Below are 16,269 nucleotides of genomic sequence, written 5' to 3'. Positions count from 1 at the left end.
AAGTCAAGTTATATTAGGAGTAAAAGACCTATAATTCAATAAATTGAATTATTTTAACCACTTTTGTTAAACTTGCTTGATTTCATGGGTACAGAAATTTTTATAATGAAAAATATCCTATGCATTTTGAATCATAGAAATATTTTGTGATTTAACAGTTTTGTAAAAGAACATCGAAAGCTCTTTTTTCTCCCTACAGCCCTTCTTGTTGACTCCTTCCACATGGCTACCATCTGTCTTTTCTTTCTACATGTTATTCAGATCTTATGTTGCCTGGATTATTATAGTAGTCTTTGTAGTGGTCTTTCTGCTTCCATTTTATTCTTTCTCTAATCTTTCACACATCTACGAAAAGTAATCTTTTCAAGGCATGGGTCTTATGGCTCCCCAGTTCAGAAGCTTAAAGTGATCTCCTGTTTTTCTTGAATAAAATACTAACTACTCAAGATTCTTTGGAGGTCTTCAGGTAGAGACTAGATATTGCATTAGAAGGGATGATGGTGGAGATCCTTCCCAATTCTCAGATTCTCTTATGGTGATTGTTTAAACCTTCCATGACAAGAATTCCTAACCTAGTTATTTTAGCAGGCAAAAAGCCTGTGGGACCCCATCTCAGAATAAAGTTTTAAAAATACCTAATAGCAATTATTTAGATTATAATTCTGTCTCCTCATTCCACTTCCCTTCTTCAGGATCAGAAAGTTTTGTTTTAAAATTTGCTCCCTGGTTTTATTCTCCAGTATAACACAGCTTCCCCCTATCTTGTGTTTCCCTGTTGAACTTAATGCATTTGTTGAACAAATCCCGGGTGGACTGTGTATGTTCAACTCTTTACTCATATTTAGTCTACAAAGGAAACCAATTATATTGATAGAATTATCAAAATGTATTTTTTAAGTATCCAGGTTAACCCCTGCTCTGTAATCTCCCTACAGTATATCTTTCTAATCTTATTTCTTTTCCTTTCATATAGTCTGTTCTTTCAGGAAAACAAGCTGTTTGTTGAATTTGGCCCTCTATTTCTAGTCGTTGTTACACTCCACAACGTGGCTGTTCTTTTTCAACTTCCATTCAGGTGCCACTGCATTCATGAAGTCTTTACTAACCTCTAGTTGTGATATATGCCTCACTTCAGAAGTCAATATTGCTTTGTGTTGTGCTTGCTTATCTTTGAACAAGTTTTATTCCTCTGAAAAATGTAAGATTCCTGGGGGGCAAGGATTTTTTTTCCTTTTTTTTGACTTCATATTTCAATTGCCTAGCATAATGCTTTGCACATATGCAATACTTATTAAATGTTTGGTAAATTAAAATGAATGTGTCTTATGTCATAATTCTGTTACATATATTAACATAGAAAGGATTAAGTATGTTAATATTCATATCACATATATGTGAAGTGCTTTTCAAATCTTAAACCACTATATAAATGCTAGATTTAAAAAAAATGAAATTATTTTATAGAATTCTGTAAAATATTCTTTTGGTATATCATTAAACTTGGAAATTAATTTTGGTTGTATTGTCTTTTTTATTATATTGGCACAACTCGGCCATGACTATTATTTGTTCTTTATTTCATTAAGGGGCACTTGGTAATTGAGTCTATACATGTATTTCTTATCCTTTCGTAGATTGATTCTCAAACATTTTATGCACTTTTTAGATATTTGGGATGGGATTTCCCTTTCAATTAATTGTTCTTCTTAGATTTTATTAGGTAGAAATGCCATTGATTTTTTCTGATTGCTACCTGCAGCTTTGTGGAAGCTATTTTCTTAGTATTCCTTATGATGTTTTAGGGAGACCATTTTGTTATCTGTTCAGAGGGATATTTTTAATTCTTTACCTGTCTTTATACCTTTGATATTTAATTAGTCATATAGTCCTTGGAGGAAAAAAGCTATTTCCCCTTTTGAGTCTTTGCTTTTATTTGTACTTGTTTCTTCTTTTTGGGAAACTTTAAATTTTCAATGACTTTTTAAACTTTGTATTTTTTAAATTTGCTTATCTCTTCCAGTTTGACCATACTCCTGAACTTTTCACCATAATTCTTCATTCTATAATTTTGAGTGGTCTTGTTACCTTCCAGTGTTTTGCCCCTGGATTTGAGGATAAGAGCACTAAATTTTTAGGATTATTTACTTTCTTTTAAAAAAAAATTATTATAGCTATATATATATATATATATATATATATATATATATACACACATATATGTAACATTATATAACATTGACCCTTGTAAAACTTTCTGTTCCAACTTTTCCCCTTCTTCCCCCCTTCCATTCCCCTAGAGGGCAGATAGTCCAATACATGTTAAATACGTTAAAAGTATATGTTAACTGTATAAATACATATACATATATTAAATTTAATATATGTATATGTATTTATACAGTTATCTTGCTATACAAGAAAAATCAGATCTAGAAAGAAAGAAAAAAAAATCTGGGAAGGAAAACAAGAATGTAAGCAAACAATAACAAAGAGTGGGAATGTTCTGTTGTGGTTTACATTCATTTCCCATAATTCTCTGGGTATAGCAGATTCTCTTCATTACTGAACAATTAGAATTGGTTTGAATCATCTCATTGTTGAAGAGAACCACGTCCATCAGAATTGATCATCATATAATCTTGTTGTTGCCGTGTATAATGATTGCCTGGTTCTCATTTCATTTAGCATCAGTTCATGTAAGTCTCTCCAGGCCTCTCTGAAATCATCCTGCTGATCATTTTTTAAAATTTTTTTTATTTTTAAGTAATTATAACTTTTTATTGACAGTACATATGCCTGGGTAACTTTTTTACAACATTATTCCTTGCACTTACTTCTGTTCTGATTTTTCCCTTCCTTCCCCTTACTCCCTCCCCTAGCTGGCAAGCAGTCTTATATGTATTAAATATGTTATAGTATATCCTAGATACAATATATGTGTGCAGAACTGAACAGTTCTCTTGTTGCACAGGGAAAATTGGATTCAGAAGGTAAAGATAACCTGGGAAGAAAAACAAAAATGCAAACAATTTACACTCATTTCTCAGTGTTCTTTTTTGGGGTGTCGCTGCTTCTGTCCATCATTGATCATTGGAGCACCTTTTCATATGACTGGAAATAGTTTCAATTTCTTTATCCAAAAATTGTCTGTTCATATCCTTTGACCATTTGTCAATTGGAGAATGGCTTGATTTCTTATAAATTTGGAGTCAATTCTCTGTATATTTTGGATATGAGGTCTTTATCAGAACCTTTGGCTGTAAAAATGTTTTCTTTAGGGTCTTTTCTGGTGTCTAATGACTGAATGTCGACGATCTGGGCTTGGTTTATCCTTCCTCTCTGAGGACCATGGTACTTTGTGGGTCACTGTTCATTGCCATTCCTAGATGTTTCCAAGACTCACCCTGAGACTTTCTGACCACGCAAAGGCTTTCTTAGGAGAGTGTCTACCCATCATTCCCCCACTACCCTTACCCTACCTTCCTCCCAGCTTTGATAGGCTACATATGTAAGGTTTTTGGTTGAGTTGAGGCTTTGCTGGACTGGCCCCTTTCCTGTTGTCTATTGTCTTTTGACTGACCTTTGGTAGGCTACATATGTAAGGTTTTTGGTTGAGTTGAGGCTTTGCTGGACTGGCCCCTTTCCTGTTGTCTATTGTCTTCTGACTGACCTTCTGGAAGTTCTAGGAAAGATTAAATCACTTAACTGTAGTTTCTCGATGTACTTCTTAAATATTATTAATTCAAGTTTGTGTATGTAAAATTGTATGTGTTAAACTAAAAAGATTTGCTGGAATAAGAATGTGGGAACTAGGAGATCTACTGCTTCCTCTTGTTGCTTTGGCAAGAAGTCTGCAGGATGAAATATCTTTTAAGTGTTTTCTTCTTTTTTGTTTCTTCTGACTTTTTCTCTGCTGTATCATCTGATTTGCATATATTTGAAAAGTGCTAGAAATGGCCTATAGCCAGTTAAAAATTTTTTAGTCTGTTAGTCTCCCCTACTTCTGTGTGCTGGTTCCATTTTAATGTTGTTACTTATTTAACAGTTAGCTTTTCTGTTTTATTTTCACCAGGTTTAGGAAACAAAGTAGTATAGAAGGCTGAAATATGTATTATACTACATATAATGCTCTTAAAGTATATAACTAAACTTAGTTGGTATATGCGGTTTTATAAGCATATATACTCTTCTGTTATATCTACATTATTAAATTCTAATGCTAATGGAACCAAAAAAAGCACAGAACAACTCTTCTTGACCTAGGAAATCAGATTGGAATATGATGAAACCTATTGTAAAAGATGTTATTTTCTTGAATGGAAATTACTTATTACTACAACTACTTTTAGCAAATATAATAAATGTACTCATGAAAATTATGCATAAATTGAAATTTGTAAGAGAATCTTATTTTCCAAAGGGATGCATTGTCAGCAGTTTATAACATTTGAATTTTCTCATCCTTAACCCCTAGTCTTTTTGTCAAGTAGTAGATAATCTTTAAATACTGATTTTCTCCTGTAACTTTCCTAGCAGTGATATAGTCTTGTTCATCTCATTTTACAGATAAAGAAATTAAAGCCTAAAAGAGGTTGAGGAAGTTGCCAGAGCTATCTAGCTAGTTAGTTGTATAGCTAGTATTAATGCTCTAGTCTCTTGTCATCTTACCATGTGTGATTTCTACTGTACCATATTGGAGTTTATAAAACTTGCTATTAAAAAAGCCTTTTATAACCTCAATGATCAAATACAATTTTTTGTAAGTTTGGACTTTTTCTCACATACCCCCAGAAATAGAAATATTAGATTACTTGTTAGTCTCTAGAGAAAGTTTCACTCTTAGATGTCTTGTGGCTTAAACAAAGAAATTACATATGATGATGGAGCAAAAGGCATATGTAGAATGGAATATTTTGAAAGTATCTTGTTATCATCCTTAGCTGTAGTGGGTCATACAGAGCAAAATGAGTCCTGCTAAAACTATAAATGATTCAAGTAAAGTGAAAATAGCGAGGAGAAGCATCATAGAGGAAGGAGGGCAAACTTAGAATCTTGAAAAAATTGATTTAGATTTCAATGTGGAGATGGGGAAGAAAGGGAATAAGAGGAAGAAGATAATTCTGATGCTGATAGCTAGCATTTCTTTTTTTTTTTTTAATAGCTTTTTATTTACAAGTTATATGCATGGGTAATTTTACAGCATTTACAGTTGCCAAACCTTTTGTGCCAATTTTTTTCCCCTCCTTCCCCCCACCCCCTCCCCTAGATGGCAGGATGACCAGTAGATGTTAAATATATTAAAGTATAAATTAAATATAAAATAAGTATACATGACCAAACCGTTATTTTGCTGTACAAAAAGAATTGGACTCTGAAATAATGTACAATTAGCCTGTGAAGGAAATCCAAAATGTGGGCAGGCAAAAATATAGGTATTGGGAATTCAATGTAGTGGTTCTTAGTCATCTCCCAGAATTCTTTCACTGGGTGTAGCTGGTTCAGTTCATTACTGCTCCATTGGAACTGATTTGGTTCATCTCATTGCTGAAGATGGCCAGGTCCATCAGAATTGATCATCATATAATATTGTTGTTGAAGTATATAATGATCTTCTGGCCCTGGATAGCTAGCATTTCTATAGTACTTTTAGATTTGCATAGTGTTTTGTATTTTTTAATTCATTTGATCTTCACAAACTTGTGAGGTAGGTGCTGTTATTATTCTCACTTTCCAAATGGGAAAACTAAGGTTTAAGAGATTGTAACTTAACTCAGGGTCACACAAGTAGTAATGTTTAGTAAACATGTGGAAGTATATAACTAGAACCAATGAGAAATGTGTGGAATAGAGATTAAGAACTGGGAATCATAATCATAGAAGTGATAGTTGAAATTTAGGAAAGTCAATGAATTCCTCAATGGTGGATGTGAATGAAGAAAACAGTTATTAGCAAATACTTATTTAAATGACATAATGCAAAATTGAACATGTCAATGGAAATAAAGTTCATATAACAAATAGAAATAAATAGTCAAAACAAATCTCTATCTTGTCGGCGTCCAGGAAAAATATCCCTTTTTCCGCTTTTTCATTCTTAACATCTTTCTGCTTAGAGATGCCTATGCAGATTAAAATTTAAAAATAACCTATACATCAAAGTGATATTTATTGGTTGTTTACATGTTAACTAATAGAGTGAATGTGTTTTAAATCCTTATAAATGTTTGGGTGAAGGAAGAGTCAGTGATTGCTTAGTTTGTTTTTCAACACTTTATGAGAGTCTGTATAAATGGAGATAGGTTTTTTTCAGAGAAAGGGACATTCCATTTGTATAGACTAGCTCAGGTGAGTGTAAGATTCTTGGATAAAGTAATCCAGAACCAATTTTGTCTTGCATAAAATTATAGGTAAATGCTTGGTGATCTTTCCTGCTGGATTAATAAGTATCTAACTTTGCACAAAGTTAATGCGTATAATGTTAAATAAGCATGAATTCTAGTCTTTGAACCAAGGCAACCAATATTGCCACAGGCTTAGAACTCTGACCTTGTCTGTATTGTTTTAGGCTCTGTTGTAAACATCAACAAGAAAGCAAGGCCAATTCACTGCATGTAGTATGCTGACTGATTAGTTGCTAGGTAGTGTATGAAGGTTGATAACATGGTAATTAATGCCTATACACCAGTTTTTCAGGAAGTGATTTCATGAGTTTCTTCATCCAAAACAACCTCATTACTTGGTAGGCATTTTGTCATAGGAGCAGCTTTACTACCATCAGGCTAAATTATTTTTGTCTTAAAAAGGTATTAAAATTATCCTTTTATCATTTACTATTAAAATACTCTTCTCTTTTCCTGGAACATATCTGAATGGGAGTCAGGAGCTTTAGGCTTCACATTTCCTTATAAGCAGATCTATCAGATCAAGTACTATTGTGGCCAAAGCAGAGGCAGGGAGGTTGAGAAAGATTGAATCAGTTCTGTATGCTGTATTCAGTGACCATACGTCACTAAAGAAGGCTAATATGAAGTACACACCCATAAAAAGCTCTTCCATGCTATAGCTAAGTAAAATCTATTTAAAAAAAAATTGTTTACTGATCTTCTAGAGACTTGTTTTGTACCAACTCTGAATCTGACCATTGGTTTGAATCCCAAGCCTTGACCCTTAACACCAGCTTCCCAATAATGAGCTGTTAATGTAGCCTAAATATGATGAAAATGTAGGCAGTCAGATCACTAACCAAATTGGTTCTTAACTCATGGAGGTGAATTTAAGTTTGATTGTATCATAGTTAAGATATATGTGTTATTTAGCAGACACTATAAACTTAGGTGCTGTCGTTTTATTGTAAGCTAGAACATTGTTACGTTATCTTCACAATCCATAGCCTGGGCCTGCTGTACATGACAGTGTTATAAGATTCTTTTGGTATTTCAGTAAGCCCCCTGGTATTTCAATAACTGAATCTCAAGATTGGTCTGGCATATCAGATTTCCTCTTATAGGAAATAATGTTTAGTTTTTGTAGTATATAATGTTAGTGGTTATTAAATAGAAATCTGAGATTGACAAGACTAGTCTATTTTCATGTATATTGTTCTTTTGGTTGTGCTTTCTGCTCTACATAATTTCATTTTTGAATTCTTCATAATGTTTTAATAACATTTTTAATCAATTACTTTCATGTACCCTCATTTTGGAGATAGGCACTTTCCAGTTAATGGAAAACTATTTTGTTTTTAACTGAGTGTTTTGCTATTTCAGATAATACTTGGCTATCTTTAAAAGATCTTAAGCATCTCTTCTTTTGATCTGTTCTTAGGTTCATGCATGGGAGATCTCTGATCAATTATTACAGATCCGGCAGGATGTAGAATCGTGCTATTTTGCAGCACAGACGATGAAGATGAAGATTCAGACCTCATTCTATGAACTTCCAACAGACTCTCATGCCTCTTTACGGGACTCATTGTTGTCACATATCCAGAACTTGAAAGACTTATCTCCTGTCATCGTAACTCAGGTAAATCTTTGTTTCACAAGATGGGTTGTCTGTCAAAATGTAAATAACCAGTATTGGTTGCAAATCTAAGGATAGAATTGAAACCTTATTTCAGTCTTACTGCTCTAATGTGGTAGAGCAAGAATTTTTCTATCATTTGAACAAATAAACATTTGGGGCAGGGCAGTTATCTGATTTGTTGTGATTCAGTTGCTTCAGTCATGTGCTCCTGTTTGTGACCCTGTGTGGTCTTTGCTTGGCAAAGATACTGGAGCGATTTGCCATTTCCTTTTCTACCTCATTTTACAAATATGGAATTGAGGCAGAGAAGGTTAAATGACTTATCCAGGGTCACACAGCTAGAATGTGTCTTAAGGCCAGATTTAAATTCAGGAAGATGAATCTTTCTGACTCTAGGCCTGGTACTTTATCCATTGTGCCAGCTAGTTGCCAGTCATTTGATGCTGAGCTGTAAATTTTAATAATAAAGTGTCTGACTGGCTGTACTTACATTTACAAAGTAAAGATTTATGGAGGGAGTGCTTAGTTAGAAAGGCAATGGACAGGATATGTCATTTGGGGAATGGCTTAACAAATTATGATATGGATATGATATATTTATGTAATGACCACAATATTTTAAAGGAAAATAGTTCTGAAAAACTTCAGAACTCTGATCAGTGCAGTGACCATACATGATTAAAGAAGGCTAATATGAAGTACACTTACCTAAAAAGTGATGGACTAGAGATACATAATAAGATATTTACAAACGGCCAGTATATTTATTTTTTCTTAATTTTACTTATTGGTTCTAAGAAAAGGCTTGGTGGGAGATATTCAGCAGGGATTGATAATGATTTTTAAAAAAGAAAAGACTGTCAACATTAAAAAGAAAAACACTTGTAAGAGAATGAAATTTAGAGTCACAGAGAAGCTGAGCATTTTTTCCATCTATTAAATATGCACATAAGCTTACATAATAAGTTTAGTTTCATATGCAATCTTTTATTCTTTGCATGTAGAAATATTCATATTCATTGATGTTTAAAGTCATAGTAATGAGATTTTTAAAAAAAAAAACAGCAAATAGTAGTTAGAAGGAAGAGTCTCAAGTTTTTATCATGTGGAGACTTCAAAATATTAAACCTTTTCTGTAGTAACTTTAATTTTTGTTTTTAAAGATACTATATTAAATAGAGACATACTACATAGGAATGGATTATTTTGTACATGTGTATTGTTTAAACATTTTAAAATTTTGATTTAACATAACAAAAAGAACTAACTCTGGAGTCAGAGGGCTTGGGCTTAAATCTCACTTCTGTTCATTATTGGCTATATGTCCTTGGGCAAGTCACATAACCTCTCTATTTATAGAGCCCATTCCAAAATGTTAAGCTCTGAGAACACAAGCACAAGCAGCTAAAACAGCCTCTTTTTTCAAGGAACTTAGATTCGAATGGGAAGAATATAACACTTAATGGAGAGCTGGAAATACAGTGGGTGATGTGTTGGGTAGGATGTGTTCACTAAGCCCTATTATGGAGATGACTAGGAACTGTTGTAGAGGCCTGTTTCTGGGCAAGATGGATCAGAGTTCATTTGTCAGAGCTTGGGGGGGGATGAGATGATGGATCTCATTTTCCTCATTTGTAAAATGAGAGAGTTGGATTAGATAGCCTCTGAAGTTCCTTTGAACTCTAATGATATTTAGAAAGATTTCTGTGTAGGATGGCAGAGTATAGGCTGAAACTCTTGGCATTCTCCTCCAAATAACTTTAAAATCATACCTCAAATCAAATTTTCAAGTGGTAGAACCAGCAAAAGGTCAGAGGGAGACATTTTTAGCTTATAGTTTAGGAAATCCACAGAGACAGTAATATCAGACGATTGCTTTACAAGCACTGGGTATAGCTGGCACTGATTGGTGATTCTTTTTGCCAATAGTTCTAGATTGCAGTTCCAAGGCACTTGTGATCAGTTTGGGACCAGTAGGAATGCTGTAGCATACTTGTGGCAGAAAAGCCCAGAAGCTGGTCACAGTTCCACAGAGTACACAGAGGTGTAGCTGTAGGGGTAGAAGGGATCCTTCCTGGTCAAAGAAACACTGAAAATTTGCAGATATTTAGAACTAGCTAAAACTTGCTGACCTTTAGAACTAGCTCTGAAAACAGCAGCATGAAAAAGCCTAAAGCTGGAAACAGTGCCTCCTTAACCCCAGGTGAACAAAGCCCAATTTTAACATAAAATTCAAAGTTAAGAAAAACTGAGCAAATAACATAACAAGAACTTTATCATAAAAATTAGAAGACCAAAACATAACTTGGAAGAAAGCAGCATTGTGAAAACAGCTACAAATAGTGCCTCAAAAAAAAAAAATAATACTAATTAGACTCAAAGCCATCAAGATTCCTGGAAGAATTAAAGGGAGAACTCTGTAAAAAGTGAATTGGTTAAATGGAAAAAGAGATACAAAAGCTCTCTGAAGAAAATAAGTTCCTTAAAAATTAGAATTGAGCAAGTAGAAGCCAGTAATTCCACAAAATGTCAGGAAACATTAAAACAGAGAAGGAAATGTGAAATATGGAAAAAAGACAACTGACTCGGAAAGTAAATCAGAGAGAATTTAAGAATTGTTGGACTACCTGGAAACTATGCAGAAAAAAGAATTGTAGGTATCATTAAAAAAAAAAAAATTAATATTTTCCCCTTAGTCTAAGAAACAAAATATCTTACCAGGAACTTTACTGATTCACTAATAAATGTAGGAAGGATTTGTTTTACATTTTTGCAAGAATGGGTGCCTAAGTTAGTAGATACACTTTAAAACTGCAAAGGCAGTATTTTATTTCCTATTCAGAAGCACAAGTTCTTTCCCTGATACCTCATTAATTGGATTAACTTACAGAAGTTAATCTCCATTCCTAATTACAAGTCAGTCCCTGCCTCCTAGGAGCTTCCATTCTTATGAGGTCCTTGTGGGATTAAATTTTTAATTTAAATTTCTTTCTCCGATTTAATTTTCATGACTTTGGAAACCAAAAGCCCAATCATTTCTTGCCACTGGCTACATTTAAAATAATTTTTTTTACATTTGTTTTTAAAACTTTGAGTTCCAAATTCTCTCCCTATCAAATCCAGTCCCCGTTAAGAAATCATATGTGAAGTTATGCAAAACATTTCCATAAAAGTTGTGAAAGAAAATATAAATCTCTCACCTTAATTTAAAAAAAAATCTTGAAAAATAAAGTTAAGAGAGAGAGAATGCTTCAGTCTGTCTTCAGACAACAATCAGTTTCTTCTCTAGATATAAATAGGATTTTTCATCATAAGTCCTTCAGAGTAGTCGTGACTCATTGTACTGCTGAGAATACCAAAGTCATTTCAGTTGGTCATTCCAGAACATTGCTATTAATTTGTATACAGTAGATTTCATTTTGCTTGAGTTCATGAAAAACTTTCTGGGTCTTTTTTCTGAAAGTATCCTGTTCATCATTTCCCATAAAACAATAATATTCCATTACAGTCACATGCCACAATTTATTCAGAGCTTGGGGGAGATGAGATGATGGATCTCATTTTCCTCATTTGTAAAATGAGAGAGTTGGATTAGATAGCCTCTGAAGTTCCTTTGAACTCTAATGACATTTAGAAAGATTTCTGTGTAGGATGGCAGAATATAGGCTGAAATATATAGGTATAGGTATAGGTATATTTCAAGAAATTATTGAAAAGTCCAAGCTCTGCAGATATCTGCTAGGAACAAAACAAATTAGAGCTTCAGGGCAGATGTCAAATTGTAAAAACAAGAGTTGGTGCTTAATTGTGGACCTCCTTTGGCAATCGGAAGATCTGAAGATGGATACTAGGACTGAGTTTATGAAGTGTAGATACCTCCATGCTAGTTCTCTTGAAATAAACTGGTGGAAAACTCTGAGGCTAGTTGGGTTCAGAGGCAGCTTCACCCCCAAATACAGGAATTTTTACCTCTCAGACATTTGACCAAAATTAAGGAACTGGAACTGCTGCTGATAAGGGTTGTCAGACTCACCTGTGATGCTGACCTTGACCCTAGGCAAGAAGGAACTGACATGCCTGGTGAATGCCGAAGCAGTGAGACAGGGACCCTTTTGACTGTGGCCAGAGGGGAGAACTGAAGGAGGACCTGAGGCCAGAGGCTCTGGACTAGAGGGATTAGAGATTAATCCGAATGATTTACAATAAGTAAATTAAAAAATGAGCAAGCAAAGGAGAAAGAACCCAATTGGTAGAAAGTTACTGGGAATAGAGAAGATTGGGGTTCATGTTAAGGAGGATACTGAAGCAAAAAAACCTCTCCAGGTAAAGAATAAATATAAAATGGTTACCTGTCCAAAAAAGAATTTATAGAAGATCTCAAGAAAAATTAAAAAAAAAAAAATGAGAGAGATTGAGGAAAAACTTTAAAAAAATCGAACCTCCTTCCCTCCTCCCTCCCCCAACCCTAGGTTATGGGGAGAAAAAACCAAACCCATCTAGCTAGGAAAGGAGATACAGAATCTTAAGGAAGAAAATGCCTCTTTGAAAAACAAAATTGGGCAAGGACAAGCCAGGGAGGTTTTAAGGGACTAAGAACTGATACTGAGCGAAACAAGCAGAACCAGGAATATATTGTACATAATAACAGCCAGATTGTATGATGATCAACTATGAAAGATTTGTTTCTTCTTAATGATTCAGTGATCCAAGGCAATCCCAGTAAATTATGGATAGAAAATGTCATCTGCATCCAGAAAGAGAACTATGGAGATTGAATGTAAATCAACATATGCTATGTTCACTTATTTTCTCATTTTTTTTTGTTCTGATTTTTCTCTGCCAACATGATTCATAAGGAAATGTGTATTTAAAACTCACAATTAATAAAGAATTAAAAATGTAAATTAAAAAAGAATTTCCATTAAAAAAAGACTAAAAAATAATAAAACATTATAAAGAATGAAAAAATAGAAGAAAATGTAAGACATAAGAAAAACAATCTGGAGAACAGATCAAGATCAGAAAAGAACCTGAAAACTAAAATCAAAAAGAGAATCTTGATACAGAAATACAAGAAATAATTAAAGAAAATTGTCTGGAAGTGTTAGAACAAGAGGGAAAATTAGAGATAGAAAAAAAAATTCACCAATCACCACCTGAAAGAGATTCTGTGAGGAAAACCTACAGCAACATCATAGCCAAATTCTGAACCCCAAGGACAAGGAGAAACTGTTCTGAGTAACATCACCATCACCACCACCACCAACAAAATAAAAACAATTCAAATATGATGGATCCACAATTAGAATCACATAAAACGTAGCAGGGACTACATTAAAAGACTACAGGCTTTAGAAAACTATATATTGAAGAGTAAAAAAAACAGATTGCAGCTAACAATATAATGCCCAGCAAAGCAAGCATAATTCTGAATGAAAAAAGGAAAGACATCCAATAAACTACAAGACTTTAAGGATTTTGTTTCAGAAAGACTTGAACTTAATAGAAATTTTGACATAAAAGATCGAAGAGAATGTTAAACATCAAATACTAAGTATTAGAGACTCAATAAGGATAAACTTTTAGACATGAAAATGTAAACTATGTGTCTAAGATTGTCATCAGCAATTGGGTAGTAGTACAAAAGAAAGATTGGGTAAAGCTGAGTATGATGTAATTCTAAAAAGTAAAGCCCTGTAGGAAAAGGTAAAAAGAGTAATTAACTCTTTATATAATTAAGTTATATAAATTAGGTGTGTGAGGAAAAACTGACCACAGAGGAATTAGATGGGGGAGAGCTGGTAGTTTCTAGAACCCTACTTTCATTGGGAATGAGTTAAAGAGGAAACAATACATAGTGCATCTAGAAGGGTAAAAAAAATCTTTTAAATTTATAAAGAAATAAGAGGGGGAAGGAATAGGATAAAGGGGTGGAGGAACATAAAAGGTTGTGTAGGATACAGGGAATGAGATAAGGTTGTAATAAATTACAAACTTCATTAATGGGAATGGAATGAAGAGGGAGGGAAAGGGTGAGAGGAGAGGATAAGGAGGAATCCTTGGGGACAGGGAGGTTAAATAATAACAAGGTAGCAGGAAGAAATAAAGCAGAGGAATCAGCAGGGATAGGAAATGAGAGATACAGACAGCAAAAATGAACAGGAATAGAATTTATTTTTAAAAATCAGGGTTAGTAATAATTGATCTCAGACAAAATTAAAGCTAAAATAGATTTAATCAGAAAGAAAAAATAGGGAAACTACACTATATGTCGGCTATCTTATTTTAGACTAGACAGTATAAAGTTGGAATATTGCTCTGGCGTTGGAAATGATGAGTTTAGAAAAATTATATTTAGAAAAATATGGAAAGACAGGGATTTATGATGAATGTTATCCCCTTCAGAGAAACAGGACAAACAAGTATAGGATGACCATTCATAGATGTATATTGCTCTGCTGTTGGAAATGATGAGTTGGCTAATTTAGAAAAATATGGAAAGACAGGGATTTATGATGAATGTTATCCCCTTCAGAGAAACAGGACAAACAAGTATAGGATGACCATTCATATATGTATATGAATGTATATGTATGTGATATAGATATGTATGTATAACTGTGTGTGTATCTAGGTAAATATGTCTGTGCCTAATATTAGCCTTTGGGAGGAGGGAAGGGGAGAAGAATGAAATAAAAAGTACACAGCAGAGAAGAAAGACATATGTACAAGAAAGCAAAGAAAAGATGGACACCTATGAACACAGTGTAATATTTATTATAGAGGCTTTCTTTTGTTTTCTTTTGTTTTAAATAGAATTAAAAAGGAAAAAAGGGTTGCATACCTTAGAAAAGATACGTAAATGAAAGGCCAATAATTCTAATAAAGGTTTATTATGAACTACAAAAAAAGAAAATGTCAAAGAATGTTACTCTTGATTTCTTAGATCCAGAGGATAAAATAGAAATTGAAATAGGCTATCAATCATCTCTTGAGATCCCCAATTGAAACTTAAATCACACAAGATTTAGCAGCTTACACATTAAAAAATCAGAGGGCTTGGACAATGTTATTCTGGAAAGCATAGGAGTTAGGCTTGCAGCCAACAATATAATTGTTAAGGGGCAAAAAATGGGTATGCAATGAAATGGGGACTTTCAAGCCTTGATGAAAAGACCAGAGCTGAATTGAAAATTTGATATTCACAATGATGGACAGAAGCAGCTACACCCAAAGAAAGAACACTGGGAAATGAATGTAAACTGTTTGCATTTTTGTTTTTCTTCCCGGGTTATTTTTACCTTATGAATCCAATTCTCCCTGTGCAACAAGAGAACTGTTCGATTCTGCACACATATATTGTATCTAGGATATACTGCAACATATAGGGGAGGGGGTGGAGGGAGAGAGGGGAAAAATCGGAACAGAAGTGAGTGCAAGGGATAATGTAAAAAATTACCCTGGCATGGGTTCTGTCAATAAAAAGTCATTATAATTTAAAAAAAAAAAATGCTTTTACTTGACTTAAAAAAAAAATTTGACATTCAGTCAAAAGACTCAAGAGAAACATAAAAAGGTAAACATAAAAAAGTAACCATATGGGATTCATTAAAGTGTTTATATTCCTAATGATGATACATGTGACTTCTCTTAAGAACTTTATCTTATCAGGGTAATCAGATGGAGTTTATATAGACAAGAGGACATGGATGTGAATCAGTCATGTTGTGATCTCTTTGCCCTCTCTACTACTCAGTGTAGAAGTGAGAAAGTGATGCACTGGGGAAAGGGTAGAAAGAGAGAAGTAGAATGGAGGGAGATCTTATTTTTAAAGAAGTCATAATCTTTCATTTTTATTCATATGATAACATTATTTCAGTTGATACTAAAAAAAGTGTCTAAAAATAAAAATTGTGGGAGGGAGAAAAATGTCTTCCATTCAGTTTCACAAATCAATTCAGGCTGAGTTAATGTTAGTTGATTCTTACTCTCTCTCTCTCTTTTTTTTTTTTTTTTTTTTTAAATTTATTTAATAGCCTTTTATTTACAGGATATATACATGGGTAACTTTACAGCATTAACAATTGCCAAACCTCTTGTTCCAATTTTTCACCTCTTACCCCCCCACCCCCTCCCCTAGATGGCAGGATGACCAGTAGATGTTAAATATATTAAAATATAAATTAGATACACAATAAGTATACATGACCAAAACGTTATTTTGCTGTACAAAAAGAATCAGAC

General features: G+C 33.6%; 1 protein-coding gene across 1 annotated transcript in view; it reads left to right on the top strand.

The window, feature by feature from the left end:
• The window catches only part of TNPO3 (transportin 3), a 117,539-nt gene that overhangs the window by 13,477 nt on the left and 87,793 nt on the right, over positions 1–16,269 (top strand). Inside the window, exon 2 of the mRNA XM_031939033.1 lies at positions 7,825–8,025. Within this exon, the coding sequence (XP_031794893.1) occupies positions 7,825–8,025 (201 nt within the window). The remainder of the gene's footprint in view (positions 1–7,824; positions 8,026–16,269) is intronic.

The sequence above is a fragment of the Sarcophilus harrisii genome, chromosome 5 (assembly GCF_902635505.1).
Source record: "Sarcophilus harrisii chromosome 5, mSarHar1.11, whole genome shotgun sequence".
NCBI lineage: Eukaryota > Metazoa > Chordata > Mammalia > Dasyuromorphia > Dasyuridae > Sarcophilus > Sarcophilus harrisii.
Note: the sequence above shows the minus strand (reverse complement) of the source record. Positions and strands in the feature narration are given on the sequence as shown.